Consider the following 15,430-nt stretch of genomic DNA (forward strand, 5'->3'; position numbering starts at 1 on the left):
GTGTATCTGAAGTTTAAATATTCCAGACCATCAAAGGATTCTTGGCAAAGATCTACTTCTGCATTCTCCTTGTTCAAATTTTTTATAGACTATGATTGTTGTATTGAAAATACTCAGCATGGCTCTCTGCTCCCAGACCCGGTGACAGAGAGACCCAACTGCCTGGTCAGGTGGGCACTCCTGAGGCTGCAGAGCGGAAGAGACCACCAACACTGCTCACCCCTGCCCACATCCCTGGCCCAAGAGGAAACTGTATAAGGCCTCTGGGCTCCCGTGGGGGAGGGCCCAGGAGCGGCAGGACCCCGCCGGACCCTGAAGGAAACAGACCGGATAAACAGTTCTCTGCACCCAAATCCCGTGGGAGGGAGAGCTAAACCTTCAGAGAGGCGGACAAGCCTGGGAAACCAGAAGAGACTGCTCCCTGCACACACATCTCGGACGCCAGAGGAAAAAGCCAAAGACCATCTGGAACCCTGGTGCACTGAAGCTCCCGGAAGGGGCGGCACAGGTCTTCCTGGTTGCTGCCGCTGCAGAGAGCCCCTGGGCAACACCCCACGAGCAAACCTGAGCCTCGGGACTACAGGTAAGACCAAATTTTCTGCTGCAAGAAAGCTGCCTGGTGAACTCAAGACACAGGCCCACAGGAACAGCTGAAGACCTGTAGAGAGGAAAAACTACACGCCCGAAAGCAGAACACTCTGTCCCCATAACTGACTGAAAGAGAGGAAAACAGGTCTACAGCACTCCTGACACACAGGCTTATAGGACAGTCTAGCCACTGTCAGAAACAGCAGAACAAAGTAACACTAGAGATAATCTGATGGCGAGAAGCAAGCGCAGGAACCCAAGCAACAGAAACCAAGACTACATGCCATCATCGGAGCCCAATTCTCCCACCAAAACAAACATGGAATATCCAAACACACCAGAAAAGCAAGATCTAGTTTCAAAATCATATTTGATCATGATGCTGGAGGACTTCAAGAAAGACATGAACACACTTAGGGAAGCACAGGAAAACATTAATAAACAAGTAAAAGCCTACAGAGAGGAATCGCAAAAATCCCTGAAAGAATTCCAGGAAAACACAATCAAACAGTTGAAGGAATTAAAAATGGAAATAGAAGCAATCAAGAAAGAACACATGGAAACAACCCTGGATATAGAAAACCAAAAGAAGAGACAAGGAGCTGTAGATACAAGCCTCACCAACAGAATACAAGAGATGGAAGAGAGAATCTCAGGAGCAGAAGATTCCATAGAAATCATTGACTCAACTGTCAAAGATAATGTAAAGCGGAAAAAGCTACTGGTCCAAAACATACAGGAAATCCAGGACTCAATGAGAAGATCAAACCTAAGGATAATAGGTATAGAAGAGAGTGAAGACTCCCAGCTCAAAGGACCAGTAAATATCTTCAACAAAATCATAGAAGAAAACTTCCCTAACCTAAAAAAAGAGATACCCATAGACATACAAGAAGCCTACAGAACTCCAAATAGATTGGACCAGAAAAGAAACACCTCCCGTCACATAATTGTCAAAACACCAAACGCACAAAATAAAGAAAGAATATTAAAAGCAGTAAGGGAAAAAGGTCAAGTAACATATAAAGGGAGACCTATCAGAATCACACCAGACTTCTCGCCAGAAACTATGAAGGCCAGAAGATCCTGGACTGATGTCATACAGACCCTAAGAGAACACAAATGCCAGCCCAGGTTACTGTATCCAGCAAAACTCTCAATTAACATTGATGGAGAAACCAAGATATTCCATGACAAAACCAAATTTACACAATATCTTTCTACAAATACAGCACTACAAAGGATAATAAATGGTAAAGCCCAACATAAGGAGGCAAGCTATACCCTAGAAGAAGCAAGAAACTAATCGTCTTGGCAACAAAACAAAGAGAATGAAAGCACACAAACATAACCTCACATCCAAATATGAATATAACGGGAAGCAATAATCACTATTCCTTAATATCTCTCAATATCAATGGCCTCAACTCCCCAATAAAAAGACATAGATTAACAAACTGGATACGCAACGAGGACCCTGCATTCTGCTGCCTACAGGAAACACACCTCAGAGACAAAGACAGACACTACCTCAGAGTGAAAGGCTGGAAAACAACTTTCCAAGCAAATGGCAGAAGAAGCAAGCTGGAGTAGCCATTCTAATATCAAATAAAATCAATTTCCAACTAAAAGTCATCAAAAAAGATAAGGAAGGACACTTCATATTCATCAAAGGAAAAATCAACCAAGATGAACTCTCAATCCTAAATATCTATGCCCCAAATACAAGGGCACCTACATACGTAAAAGAAACCTTACTAAAGCTCAAAACACACATTGCACCTCACACAATAATAGTGGGAGATTTCAACACCCCACTCTCATCAATGGACAGATCATGGAAACAGAAATTAAACAGTGATGTAGACAGACTAAGAGAAGTCATGAGCCAAATGGACTTAACGGATATTTATAGAACATTCTATCCTAAAGCAAAAGGATATACCTTCTTCTCAGCTCCTCATGGTACTTTCTCCAAAATTGACCATATAATTGGTCAAAAAACGGGCCTCAACAGGTACAGAAAGATAGAAATAATCCCATGCGTGCTATCGGACCACCACGGCCTAAAACTGGTCTTCAATAACAATAAGGGAAGAATGCCCACATATACGTGGAAATTGAACAATGCTCTACTCAATGATAACCTGGTCAAGGAAGAAATAAAGAAAGAAATTAAAAACTTTTTAGAATTTAATGAAAATGAAGATACAACATACTCAAACTTATGGGACACAATGAAAGCTGTGCTAAGAGGAAAACTCATAGCGCTGAGTGCCTGCAGAAAGAAACAGGAAAGAGCATATGTCAGCAGCTTGACAGCACACCTAAAAGCTCTAGAACAAAAAGAAGCAAATACACCCAGGAGGAGTAGAAGGCAGGAAATAATCAAACTCAGAGCTGAAATCAACCAAGTAGAAACAAAAAGGACCATATAAAGAATCAACAGAACCAAAAGTTGGTTCTTTGAGAAAATCAACAAGATAGATAAACCCTTAGCCAGACTAACGAGAGGACACAGAGAGTGTGTCCAAATTAACAAAATCAGAAATGAAAAGGGAGACATAACTACAGATTCGGAGGAAATTCAAAAAATCATCAGATCTTACTATAAAAACCTATATTCAACAAAATTTGAAAATCTTCAGGAAATGGACAATTTCCTAGACAGATACCAGGTATCGAAGTTAAATCAGGAACAGATAAACCAGTTAAACAACCCCATAACTCCTAAGGAAATAGAAGCAGTCATTAAAGGTCTCCCAACCAAAAAGAGCCCAGGTCCAGACGGGTTTAGTGCAGAATTCTATCAAACCTTCATAGAAGACCTCATACCAATATTATCCAAACTATTCCACAAAATTGAAACAGATGGAGCCCTACCGAATTCCTTCTACGAAGCCACAATTACTCTTATACCTAAACCACACAAAGACACAACAAAGAAAGAGAACTTCAGACCAATTTCCCTTATGAATATCGACGCAAAAATACTCAATAAAATTCTGGCAAACCGAATTCAAGAGCACATCAAAACAATCATCCACCATGATCAAGTAGGCTTCATCCCAGGCATGCAGGGATGGTTTAATATACGGAAAACCATCAACGTGATCCATTATATAAACAAACTGAAAGAACAGAACCACATGATCATTTCATTAGATGCTGAGAAAGCATTTGACAAAATTCAACACCCCTTCATGATAAAAGTCCTGGAAAGAATAGGAATTCAAGGCCCATACCTAAACATAGTAAAAGCCATATACAGCAAACCAGTTGCTAACATTAAACTAAATGGAGAGAAACTTGAAGCAATCCCACTAAAATCAGGGACTAGACAAGGCTGCCCACTCTCTCCCTACTTATTCAATATAGTTCTTGAAGTTCTAGCCAGAGAAATCAGACAACAAAAGGAGATCAAAGGGATACAGATCGGAAAAGAAGAGGTCAAAATATCACTATTTGCAGGTGACATGATAGTATATTTAAGTGATCCCAAAAGTTCCACCAGAGACCTACTAAAGCTGATAAACAACTTCAGCAAAGTGGCTGGGTATAAAATTAACTCAAATAAATCAGTTGCCTTCCTCTATACAAAAGAGAAACAAGCCGAGAAAGAAATTAGGGAAACGACACCCTTCATAATAGACCCAAATAATATAAAGTACCTCGGTGTGACTTTAACCAAGCAAGTAAAAGATCTGTACAATAAGAACTTCAAGACACTGAGGAAAGAAATTGAAGAAGACCTCAGAAGATGGAAAGATCTCCCATGCTCATGGATTGGCAGGATTAATATAGTAAAAATGGCCATTTTACCAAAAGCAATCTACAGATTCAATGCAATCCCCATCAAAATACCAATCCAATTCTTCAAAGAGTTAGACAGAACAATTTGCAAATTCATCTGGAATAACAAAAAACCCAGGATAGCTAAAGCTATCCTCAACAATAAAAGGACTTCAGGGGGAATCACTATCCCTGAACTCAAGCAGTATTACAGAGCAATAGTGATAAAAACTGCATGGTATTGGTACAGAGACAGACAGATAGACCAATGGAATAGAATTGAAGACCCAGAAATGAACCCACACACCTATGGTCACTTGATTTTTGACAAAGGAGCGAAAACCATCCAATGGAAAAAAGATAGCATTTTCAGCAAATGGTGCTGGTTCAACTGGAGGGCAACATGTAGAAGAATGCAGATCGATCCATGCTTATCACCCTGTACAAAGCTTAAGTCCAAGTGGATCAAGGACCTCCACATCAAACCAGACACACTCAAACTAATAGAAGAAAAACTAGGGAAGCATCTGGAACACATGGGCACTGGAAAAAATTTCCTGAACAAAACACCAATGGCTTATGCTCTAAGATCAAGAATCGACAAATGGGATCTCATAAAACTGCAAAGCTTCTGTAAGGCAAAGGACACTGTGGTTAGGACAAAACGGCAACCAACAGATTGGGAAAAGATCTTTACCAATCCTACAACAGATAGAGGCCTTATATCCAAAATATTCAAGAAGTTAGACCGCAGGGAAACAAATAACCCTATTAAAAAATGGGGTTCAGAGCTAAACAAAGAATTCACAGTTGAGGAATGCCGAATGGCTGAGAAACACCTAAAGAAATGTTCAACATCTTTAGTCATAAGGGAAATGCAAATCAAAACAACCCTGAGATTTCACCTCACACCAGTGCGATTGGCTAAGATCAAAAAACTCAGGTGACAGCAGATGCTGGCGAGGATGTGGAGGAAGAGGAACACTCCTCCATTGTTGGTGGGATTGCAGACTGGTAAAACCATTCTGGAAATCAGTCTGGAGGTTCCTCAGAAAATTGGACATTGAACTGCCTGAGGATCCAGCTATACCTCTCTTGGGCATATACCCAAAAGATGCCTCAACATATAAAAGAGACACGTGCTCCACTATGTTCATTGCAGCCTTATTTATAATAGCCAGAAAATGGAAAGAACCCAGATGCCCTTCAACAGAGGAATGGATACAGAAAATGTGGTACATCTACACAATGGAATATTACTCAGCTATGAAAAACAACGAGTTTATGAAATTCGTAGGCAAATGGTTGGAACTGGAAAATATCATCCTGAGTGAGCTAACCCAATCACAGAAAGACATACATGGTATGCACTCATTGATAAGTGGCTATTAGCCCAAATGCTTGAATTACCCTAGATCCCTAGAACAAACGAAACTCAAGAGGGATGATCAAAATGTGAATGCTTCACTCCTTCTTTAAATGAGGAAAAAGAATACCCTTGGCAGGGAAGGGAGAGGCAAAGATTAAAACAGAGACTGAAGGAACACCCATTCAGAGCCTGTCCCACATGTGGCCCATACATATACAGCCACCCAATTAGACAAGATGGATGAAGCAAAGAAGTGCAGACCGACAGGAGCCGGATGTAGATCTCTCCCGAGAGACACAGCCAGAATACAGCAAATACAGAGGCGAATGCCAGCAGCAAACCACTGAACTGAGAATAGGTCCCCCGTTGAAGGAATCAGAGAAAGAACTGGAAGAGCTTGAAGGGGCTCGAGATCCAAAAGTACAACAATGCTAAGCAACCAGAGCTTCCAGGGACTAAGCCACTACCTAAAGACTATACATGGACTGACCCTGGACTCTGACCTCATAGGTAGCAATGAATATCCTAGTAAGAGCACCAGTGGAAGGGGAAGCCCTGGGTCCTGCTAAGACTGAACCCCCAGTGAACTAGTCTATGGGGGGAGGGCGGCAATGGGGGGAGGGTTGGGAGGGGAACACCCATAAGGAAGGGGAGGGGGGAGGGGGATGTTTGCCCGGAAACCGGGAAAGGGAATAACACTCGAAATGTATATAAGAAATACTCAAGTTAATAAAAAAAAAAAAGAAAATCCTCAGCATGGACTGGCCTTATGTGAGGCATATGCTAGAGTCTAAAATATAGGCTCTTCTGCCAAGTGCAGTGCAAGTGTGTTTACACGGAAGTGTTAGTGTTTCTCCTGGGACGCTTGCCTGTTTTGCTTGAGGTCTACCCATTAAAACACCATTTATAAATTGCTGAAGAACTTGCATGAAGGTACCGAGTTTCCATTTGAGATCATTGAGAATCCTCTACCTTCACACAATCTGAACCTCTTTCGTGTTTAATTCTCAGTAGAAAAGCAAATGTGAAGGCTTTCCTTTGGATCCCGAGATGACATGTTTTTACTTAACTGTAATTTTATCTTCTTTTTTCCCATATTTTTCTCAGAAATAATGAAAATTTCTACCTCTCAGATTTGTTCTGTTGCCAGGAAATAATTTTCTTTTTGGGGAAGTGTAAAAGCTGGTGAATTACAAGCCTGCTGGAGAATATATGAGGGGAATAATAGTCCTAACTTTGCCATTTGATTATAGTTTTTTTTTCATTAAAATAGCATTTCTAGGACTAGAGAGATTGTTTAGGTGTTAAGAATAGCTTATGCGAGGGTTGGGGATTTAGCTCAGTGGTAGAGCGCTTGCCTAGGAAGCGCAAGGCCCTGGGTTCGGTCCCCAGCTCCGGGGGGGGGGGGGGGGAGTGCTCACAGTGAGATCAGATTTAATTTCCAGTACCTAAATGGTGGTTCACAACCATTAATAACTCCAGTTCCAGGGAATCCGATGCCCTTTTCTGAGCTTTCCAAACATCAAGCAAGCATGTTGTGGGCTAACACACACTCAGGCAAAACAAACGTAAATTAAAATGAATAAATCTAATAAAAACTTTAAAAAGGGTTTTAAGATAGGTTGGTTGTTTTGCATTCAAAAGCCTGTTTGTAAAAGTTCTATATTTTGCTTTTGTGTAGGCCAAGCCTGTGACATTTTGAATGTCACAGAAAATACTATATACTGCAAGACTCCTCCCAAACCACATGTCCTCAAAGCCACATATCCAGGTAAGTTGCCAGAACTGAGGATGGCAAGTTTCTATATCTGCAAGAAAAATTATTACTGACATATATTCTTAGTTTAAAAATATTAGCTGAACTTTAGGAACTCAGATAAATTTCCTCAAAGCTTTCTAGCTTCAGTTTTCTCGGTTCACAGATATTTTTTATAGCAGTCACTTTATCAGCTGGGCCATCTCTGTAGCCCCAAGAAGTGTTTTTATTGAAGTGGCTGCAGCAAAGCTATACCAGTGGAGGAAAACCAATCCCTAATATCTTTTTGTAAAATTGTGTGACTTTATTGAAAAAAATGAAATGGTACATTTCTTTAGATTCCACTGTGCTAACTGAATATAGGCACAGTCATTGTGGAAATTTCAACCACCCATAAGGCCTCAACAATGCACAAAAATCTACAGGCAATTAAGGACTGCTAAGACTGGGATAAATTGTCTTTACCAGGGAAGAACATACCAAATAGTGCCCAATACTAAACAGTCAGCCCTGAAAATATGTATATAAATAACTTTATGCAGACAGAGCAGGTCATGTTCAGGAATATATGTGTGTATATACACGCATACAATATGAATTAATGAAAAGGAAGCGTGAATTTGGAGAAGAATAGTGAGAGGTATATAGGATTTTGACAAATAAAAGGGTAGAAATACTCTAACAGAAGTATAACCTCAAAAATAAAAAAATTATGCTTTTATAAAAAGATTAAAAATACTTTTTTGCATGCTTAAAACTGTAAAAGTGGGAGATTAAATCTTACAGGTTTAGAATGATCTAGGCATAGATTAGGGGAAAGGAATGCAGTTCAAAGTTCTTTTTGGCTGTTCTTGTTATATCTGTGTGAAATTTCCATGCACGGCCATCCTGGGTTTTGCATCTTTAAGTGACTGAAAGTCCCATATGTAGCAGAAGATGGCCTTGTCAGGCATCAATGGGAGCAGAGGCCCTTGGTCCTGTGAAGGCTCTATATCCCAGTGTAGGGGACTGTCATGGCAGGGAGGCAGCAGGGAGTGGGTGGCTGGGTGGGGGAGCACCTTCATAGAAGCAGGGGGAGGGGGGATGGGTAGGGGAGTTCCACAGGGGAAACCTGGAAAGTAGATAACATTTGGAATATAAATAAATAAAATATCCAATGAAAAATAATAGAAAGCATTATTAAGAGACAAATACACATCAATCTGTATTACAAGGTAAAATCATCTAAAATAAAGGAAAATCATATATAAAATTACAAAAGAAATTATAACAAAATTCTGTTTGTATATATATTTACATAAAGAATTATACAGATTGTTAACATATTCTTTTAAATGCTTCATATATTCTAATTTTAAAATACTTTTATGTGACACTTGAATTTAAAGAAATACTGTATTTCATGTATCAAATCAATCAAGCAATGTCTTTAGAGTCTTAGCAATTGCAATTGCAACTTGGCCACTTTCTAATAAATTTATTTTTATATTCTAATTTGTATCAAAAAATAAATTGTTGAGCTCTTTTCTCTTTTGCTTTTTGCTCTCGCTCATCCCCTCTTCCCCTCTTCCCTTCTTCCCCTCCTCCCCTCTTCCCTTTGCCCCTTCTCTCCCCATTCCCCTCCCCCTTCCCTCCATGTGCTCATGGCCCCGGCCTTTACTCCTCTCCTCTTCTACTCATCTTCTCTCATTAAATCTTTCCACGTGGAAAAAAGAATGAATGGTTGAGAGTAGCAGCAATTGCATATCTTCTGAACACAGTGAATTCTGTTCGTCATCGTGTCATTAATGCTTGTAGTATAACACATTATCTGTAACCTCCTAGATTTCTTTGACTTGAATACTGGGTAAAAGTTCTTAATGAACAAATAATTTTCTTATCAGTGATTGATGATTCAGGGAAAGTTGTGTATCAGTGAAACTGACACCATAAAAGGCTGAATTTCACCTGCTCAAGTTTTTTTTCCTCAGCAAATTCAAATGAAGAGGATTAGACACTATTTCCCAGAGGCAGACAAACTGAAGGCTACTGAAGGAAGGTGTGGGCCTGGTGGTGTATCATTCTTTAGGAAAAAAGAAGAAAGAAGATTCTGACAATTTCTTTCTGATTTAAAAAAGATTAATGCACAGTTTATCAAACACATGTAGTTACACTGAATCAGGAATATTCCTTCTCTATTCTATCCAAGAAGCAGGTGGCATGTTAATCTACAAACGTAGGTAATTCTAAGCAAGAATATTTCCTCTTTGATTCTGAGAAACTAATGATATCTTTGTCTTAGAATCAATATTTTAAAAAGCAAAAGAAAGCAAATATTGAGATAAATGTTAAAATGTGATGTCAGTACTCTTAATACAGGCTTTGCAAGCCAGTTATAGAATAACTTTCGTTAGAGAAAATGATCAGACCAAGTTTTTGTAGCCAACTGGTTTTAGTTCTGAAGCTTTGGGTCTTTACTACATGAAGCACAAGTCATATAGTTGAGCCGCATAATACAACTGCATGTCATCACGTTACCTAAGGAAATTAAGTATGAAATATTTAAAATATACAATGCATGGCATCCATACTATCATTTCCATGTTTAATATGGGTAGATTCTTGTTGCCATAAAAATAAAAAAAGCAGTGGAACTGGTTCCCACGAGTACCCCGGCAGTCTCACTCTCTCACTAGTTCTGACTGCAGTGCGCCATTGGAAGTAGCACTAATTATCTCAGCAGCTCGACTCTGCCCCATCTACTTTCTGACCCACTGTACCTGAGCCATTCCAACAAGGTACCCTGTCAAGCCGCCCTGCCCTCACTCACAGCTCTCTTGACTGATTTCCACCACACCAGGCATACATATCCTATTTCTGTGGCGGGCTTGGTGTATCCAAGCCACCACACACTCTCTTGAACTCAAATAAGTTGCCACATGAGAGAACACATTATACAATGTCCTCTGATCCAATTGATAAGATATAATTTGCCCATCTGGACAACACAAAATCCTGTACACATCTATCCCTTAAAAATAGTTATAACAACCTATAATATGTGCAGAGAGGAATCTTTCTTTTTTTGTATTGGATTTTTTATTTACATTTCAAATGTTATCCCCTTTCCCAGTTTCCTGTCCATAAACTCCCATACCATCCCTCCTCACCCTGCTTCTGTGAGGGTGTTCACCCACCCACTGACCCCTTCCTACCTTCTCGCCCTGACATTCCCCTACACTGGGGCATCGAGCCTTGGCAGAACCAAGGGCTTCTCCTCCCATTGGTGCCCAACAGAGCCATCCACTGCTACATACGCAGTTGGAGCCATGGGTCTGTCCATGTGTACTCTTTGGATGGTGGTTTAGTCCCTGGTAGCTCTGGTTGGTTGGTATTGTTGTTCTTATGGGGTTGCAAACCCCTTCAGCTCCTTCAATGCTTTCTCTGACTCCTTCAATGGGGATTTCATTCTCAGTTCAATGGTTGGCTGCAAGCATCTGCATCTATATTTGTCATGCTCTGGCACAGCCTCTCAGGAGACAGCTATATCAGACTCCTGTCAGTATGTAGTTCTTGGCATCATCAATATTGTCTGGGTTTGGTGGCTGTATATGTATAGGCTGGATCCCCAGGTGGGGCAGGCTCTGAATGGCCATTCCCTCAGTCTCTGCTCAAAACGTTGTCTCCATATTTCCTCCTATTAATATTTTTGTTCCCTCTTCTCAGAAGGACTAAAGCATCTGCACTTTGGTCATTCAGAGAGGAATCTTAACAGCTGCTGCCATGTTCTCTGTGCCCCCTTCTCCTCTCTCCATCCTCCTCAGTCTCTGTAAAACTTTTCTTCTACCCATCCTTCCTTCTTGTCCAATGACAGGCCTTATTCTATCCTGTACCTGCCTTCACCTGCATAATGACATCAACATACAGATTGTCAACTCTGGAAATTAAGCAATAATAAATAAAGAATAGAATCCTCTGTCTCCAGGATCAAGCACATGTAGGGTCTGTATAATTGTTTATGTACCTGCTGTAAAAATGAGACCTGATATACAATCTCAATAACTACCACCAAATGGCCCATAGAGACATCACATCATGATTTTGATGAATAATGCCATCTTTTGTATTATATTTAGGTGGAAGAGGACTAAAAATTGAGGTTTGGAATAATAGCCGGCCAACACATCTTGAAGATATACTTGAATACAGCGAGCAAACCCCAGGGTACATGGGTGCCAGTTGGACAGATTCTGCTTCCTATGTTTGGCCCATAGAACAAGACACATTTGTTGCACGCATTAGTGGATTTTTGGTGCCTCCAGATTCTGATGTTTATAGGTTTTATATCAGAGGTGATGACCGCTATGCTATTTATTTCAGTCAAACTGGGCACCCAGAGGACAAGGTAGGGAACATGCAAAATGCTATTGGGTAACATGAAAATCTCTTTAATGTGTCTCACTTATTCTACTCAAAATCAGAGAATATATAAAAGACTTTATGAGAAATTATTTATGAGATTGGGTCCTTGCTATTTTAACACAGATATGATCTAACACTATAGGGGAAGGGAATTTTAAAAAGTTCTAGTAGGAATTTGATAATCTGAAAGAAAATTATTTCCCTTATTCAAATCCTTTACTAAAGTAAACACAGACACACACACACACACACACACACACACACACACACACACACAGAGGGGGGGAGGGAGGGAGGAAGGGAGAGAGAGAGAGGCAAGTTTTCTTTTTTATGAAGGAATTATAACCAGAATAAAAGGAATTTAAAAATAATTTAAAAGTCTTATTACATTTTGTCAGTTATGAGATTAAAGTGTGTCATAATGCTATGGTCTATTTGGGTTTGAATAGATAGAATCATACATCCAATTTCCTAGTGATCATTTGTTTTATATTAGCATTATATGGTATATTATTGTAGCTTATTGGCATTTAAAATTACTGATTGTGCTATTACATGGGTTTACTAAGCTCATATGTCTTACTACCAAAGACTTTTAAACTTACTTCTTCTTTAATGCCTGTGAGTACTCCATTGAGTACCAGTGTTCATTTGAAGTTTTGGACTATTTTCTCAAGACAGTTTTAAGAATGTGAAAATAAGGCAGGTATGAGGTGTACACCTTTAATCCCAGCACTTGGGAGGCAGAGGCGAGCAAATCCCTGTGAGTGTGAGGTCGGCCTGGTTTGTTAAGCTTGTTCCAGGACAGCCAAACTTACATGGAGAAACCCTGTCTCAGAAAACACACACATAGAAAAAGAAGCAAACAAAGTGAAAATAATAAATCAAAATTTAAAATCACAATTTAGTACTCAATTTATTTGACAAAATGTTTTCCAACACTGGACACATAGACTTGGATTGTTATTTGCAATTTATAAATTCTAATGCTCCATGCCTTGTCCACACACTAATTCAGGGATAATACAGTTATTCTTTACCAGAAGCATAAAGTTCTCTCATTCTCCTGTGCTTTTAGCTAGCTTGAGAAACTTTCAAGCGAATATTCAATTAAATAATTTATATCAGCTCTTAAGAGACTCCTTTTCACAACATAAGCCCATTTATTTGATGTCACTAACAATGACAACTCCATTCCTAGCTTGTGTCTTTGCTATTTTCTACTGCAATTCTATTATTGGAAAGACTAGGACTATGCAGTAGACTTTGTTGTGTAGTAAAGAATGGAACAACTGAAGATTCATTTTTTTTTTACTCTCAGAACTTTATTTTTTCATTAGTTTGTTTATTTATGCACGTTACATCCTGATTGCAGCCCCCTCCTCCTCCTGGTTCCCCCTCACACAGCTGCTTCCCCGTTCATCTCCCCCTTCTCCGTTGAGAAGGGAGAGGCCCACTCCTGGGTACCAACCCATCCTGGGACATCAAGTCACTCCAGGACTAGGCACATTCTCTCCCATTGAAGCCAGACAAGGTGGTTTAGTTAGAACAGGATTCACGGGCAGGCAACTGAGTCAAGGTACGCCCCAATCCATGGACTCACATGAATACCAAACTGACAGCTACAAACCAGTATAGGGCCTAGGTCCAGCCCTCGCTTTTTGGTTGATGGTGAAATCTATGGGAACCTCTAAGAGTCCAGGTTAATTGAGTTTCTTGGTCCTCTTGTGGTATCCCTATCCCCTTCAGAATCCTCAATCCTTTCCCTAGCTCTTCCAAAGACTCCATACCTCCATCTAATCTTTGGCTGTGGGTCTCTACATCTGTTTCCATCGGCTGCTGGATGGATCTTCTCGGAGGACAATTATGCTAGGCTCCAGTCTACAAGCATGACAGAACATCAGTAATAGTCACAGGGATTGGTTTTTGTTGTTGTTGTTTTTTCTTTTCCCAATAGGATGGGTCTCAAATTAGCCAGTTATTGGTTGGCCATTCCCTTAGTCTCTGGTCCATCTTTGTGCCTGCATATCTTGTAGTCAAGACACATTTTGGGTCGAGGTTTTGTGGGTGGGCTGCTGTCCTTATACTTTTACTGGGAGTCCTGCCTGCCTACAGGAAGGGCCACTTCAGTCAGTCTCCATATCCCCAACTTCTAGGTGTCTCAGCTAGAGTCACCGCTATAGACTCCAGTGGGCCTTCTTAGTCTCAGATCTCCGGTGCCTCTTAGAGAGGTCCCCTACCTGCCTGAGGCCAATTTCTGTCCTCTCTCACTATATCTGATTTTCCCCCCACCCCCATTCTCCTACCTGTAATTTATTTTAAAGTTCATGTTGCTATGAATAACAGATCTTTAAAAAAATACAGTTTTTTATGATTTCCTTCTCACAGAATTTCTAAAATTAAAGTTGTTATAAATGATAATTGTTGAAAAGTTTTAGTCTAAATTTTCCTTCTCTCTTTGGAATAAGGTGAGGATTGCATATTACTCTAGAAATGCCAACACTTACTTTTCAAGTTCAACACAAAAATCAGATGAGATTCATCTTCAGAAAGGAAAAGAGTAAGGATTCTTTTTCTTGCATTTAAGTTACTATGTGTCATTTAAAATGCAATCTTGTACTTTAAAGCATTTAATTTGTTTTTGTTGGTATGCACAATGGTCTATTGGCTTAGTTTACAGAGTTAGTCATGCTCAACACTGGACACATTGTTCACTGTAACAAGTTTGCCAAGAATGCACAAATCTTTTGTTTCCATATCCTGTACTATTATTGTTCATTTTGTATATTTTTTCATAAATTCAGTTCTATATTTTCAAGAATACCAACATTAAACTAAAGAGGTAGGTTTAAATTAGAAGAAAGATTATATTGTTTCACACATTGGGCACCAACTATAACAGTACTCAAATCGACCCCAACGGTGGTGTGGTTTCCCCTACGTTCCACAATGTTCTAAGTGTATAAATAAAAGACACACAAACATAGCCTTTATATTTTGGTAAGTCTTAAACAGCTCAATAGCTGGGCAACTTCCCAACCTCCATGTTGCTAATCCACCTTCCTCTGATGTTTCCAAGTTATTACTTACTAAAATCTATATTTCATTTTTGTTGTCCTGGATCCAGTTGGGACTATTCAGTCTATGCTCCGGCCTCTAAATGGTGGCTATGTTCTCTGTCCTGTACCTTTTCAGGTGTGACATCTTTCCTCTCCTTCTCCTAACATAGCAGATCTTTCTCTTCTTCCTTCCTCTCTGTCCCTAACATGAGAACCCTAAAAGTCTGCCTCTGTCTGTCCTGTCCAGCCATTGGCTGTCTACAACATTATTTACCAATACAAACACTATTCGGCCAAACCCACTACAGTTTCAGATGTTTTAGTTCATGGTCCTTAAGTCTTTTTGCTAGCTCAGTACATCCTGGCAGATGGTGTAATGTGTGGAAGAAGTCTATTCACCTCGCTGCATCCAGGAAGAAAAAGAAAAGATAGAGATGGGGATAGAGGAAGAGAGGCTCAGTATTT

The 15,430-nt window shown here is 39.9% G+C and overlaps 1 protein-coding gene across 2 annotated transcripts in view; it reads left to right on the forward strand.

Annotated features, from left to right (window-relative positions):
- Pkhd1l1 (PKHD1 like 1) overlaps window positions 1–15,430 on the forward strand; it is a 174,932-nt gene that overhangs the window by 31,061 nt on the left and 128,441 nt on the right. For both annotated transcript variants that reach the window (XM_039079161.2, NM_001034931.2), the window contains exons 12-14: window positions 7,431–7,520; window positions 11,621–11,889; window positions 14,375–14,466. In XM_039079161.2, coding sequence (XP_038935089.1) covers window positions 7,431–7,520; window positions 11,621–11,889; window positions 14,375–14,466 — 451 coding nt within the window. The remainder of the gene's footprint in view (window positions 1–7,430; window positions 7,521–11,620; window positions 11,890–14,374; window positions 14,467–15,430) is intronic.

This window comes from Rattus norvegicus, chromosome 7 (genome assembly GCF_036323735.1).
Source record: "Rattus norvegicus strain BN/NHsdMcwi chromosome 7, GRCr8, whole genome shotgun sequence".
In the NCBI taxonomy this organism is placed as follows: Eukaryota; Metazoa; Chordata; class Mammalia; order Rodentia; family Muridae; genus Rattus; species Rattus norvegicus.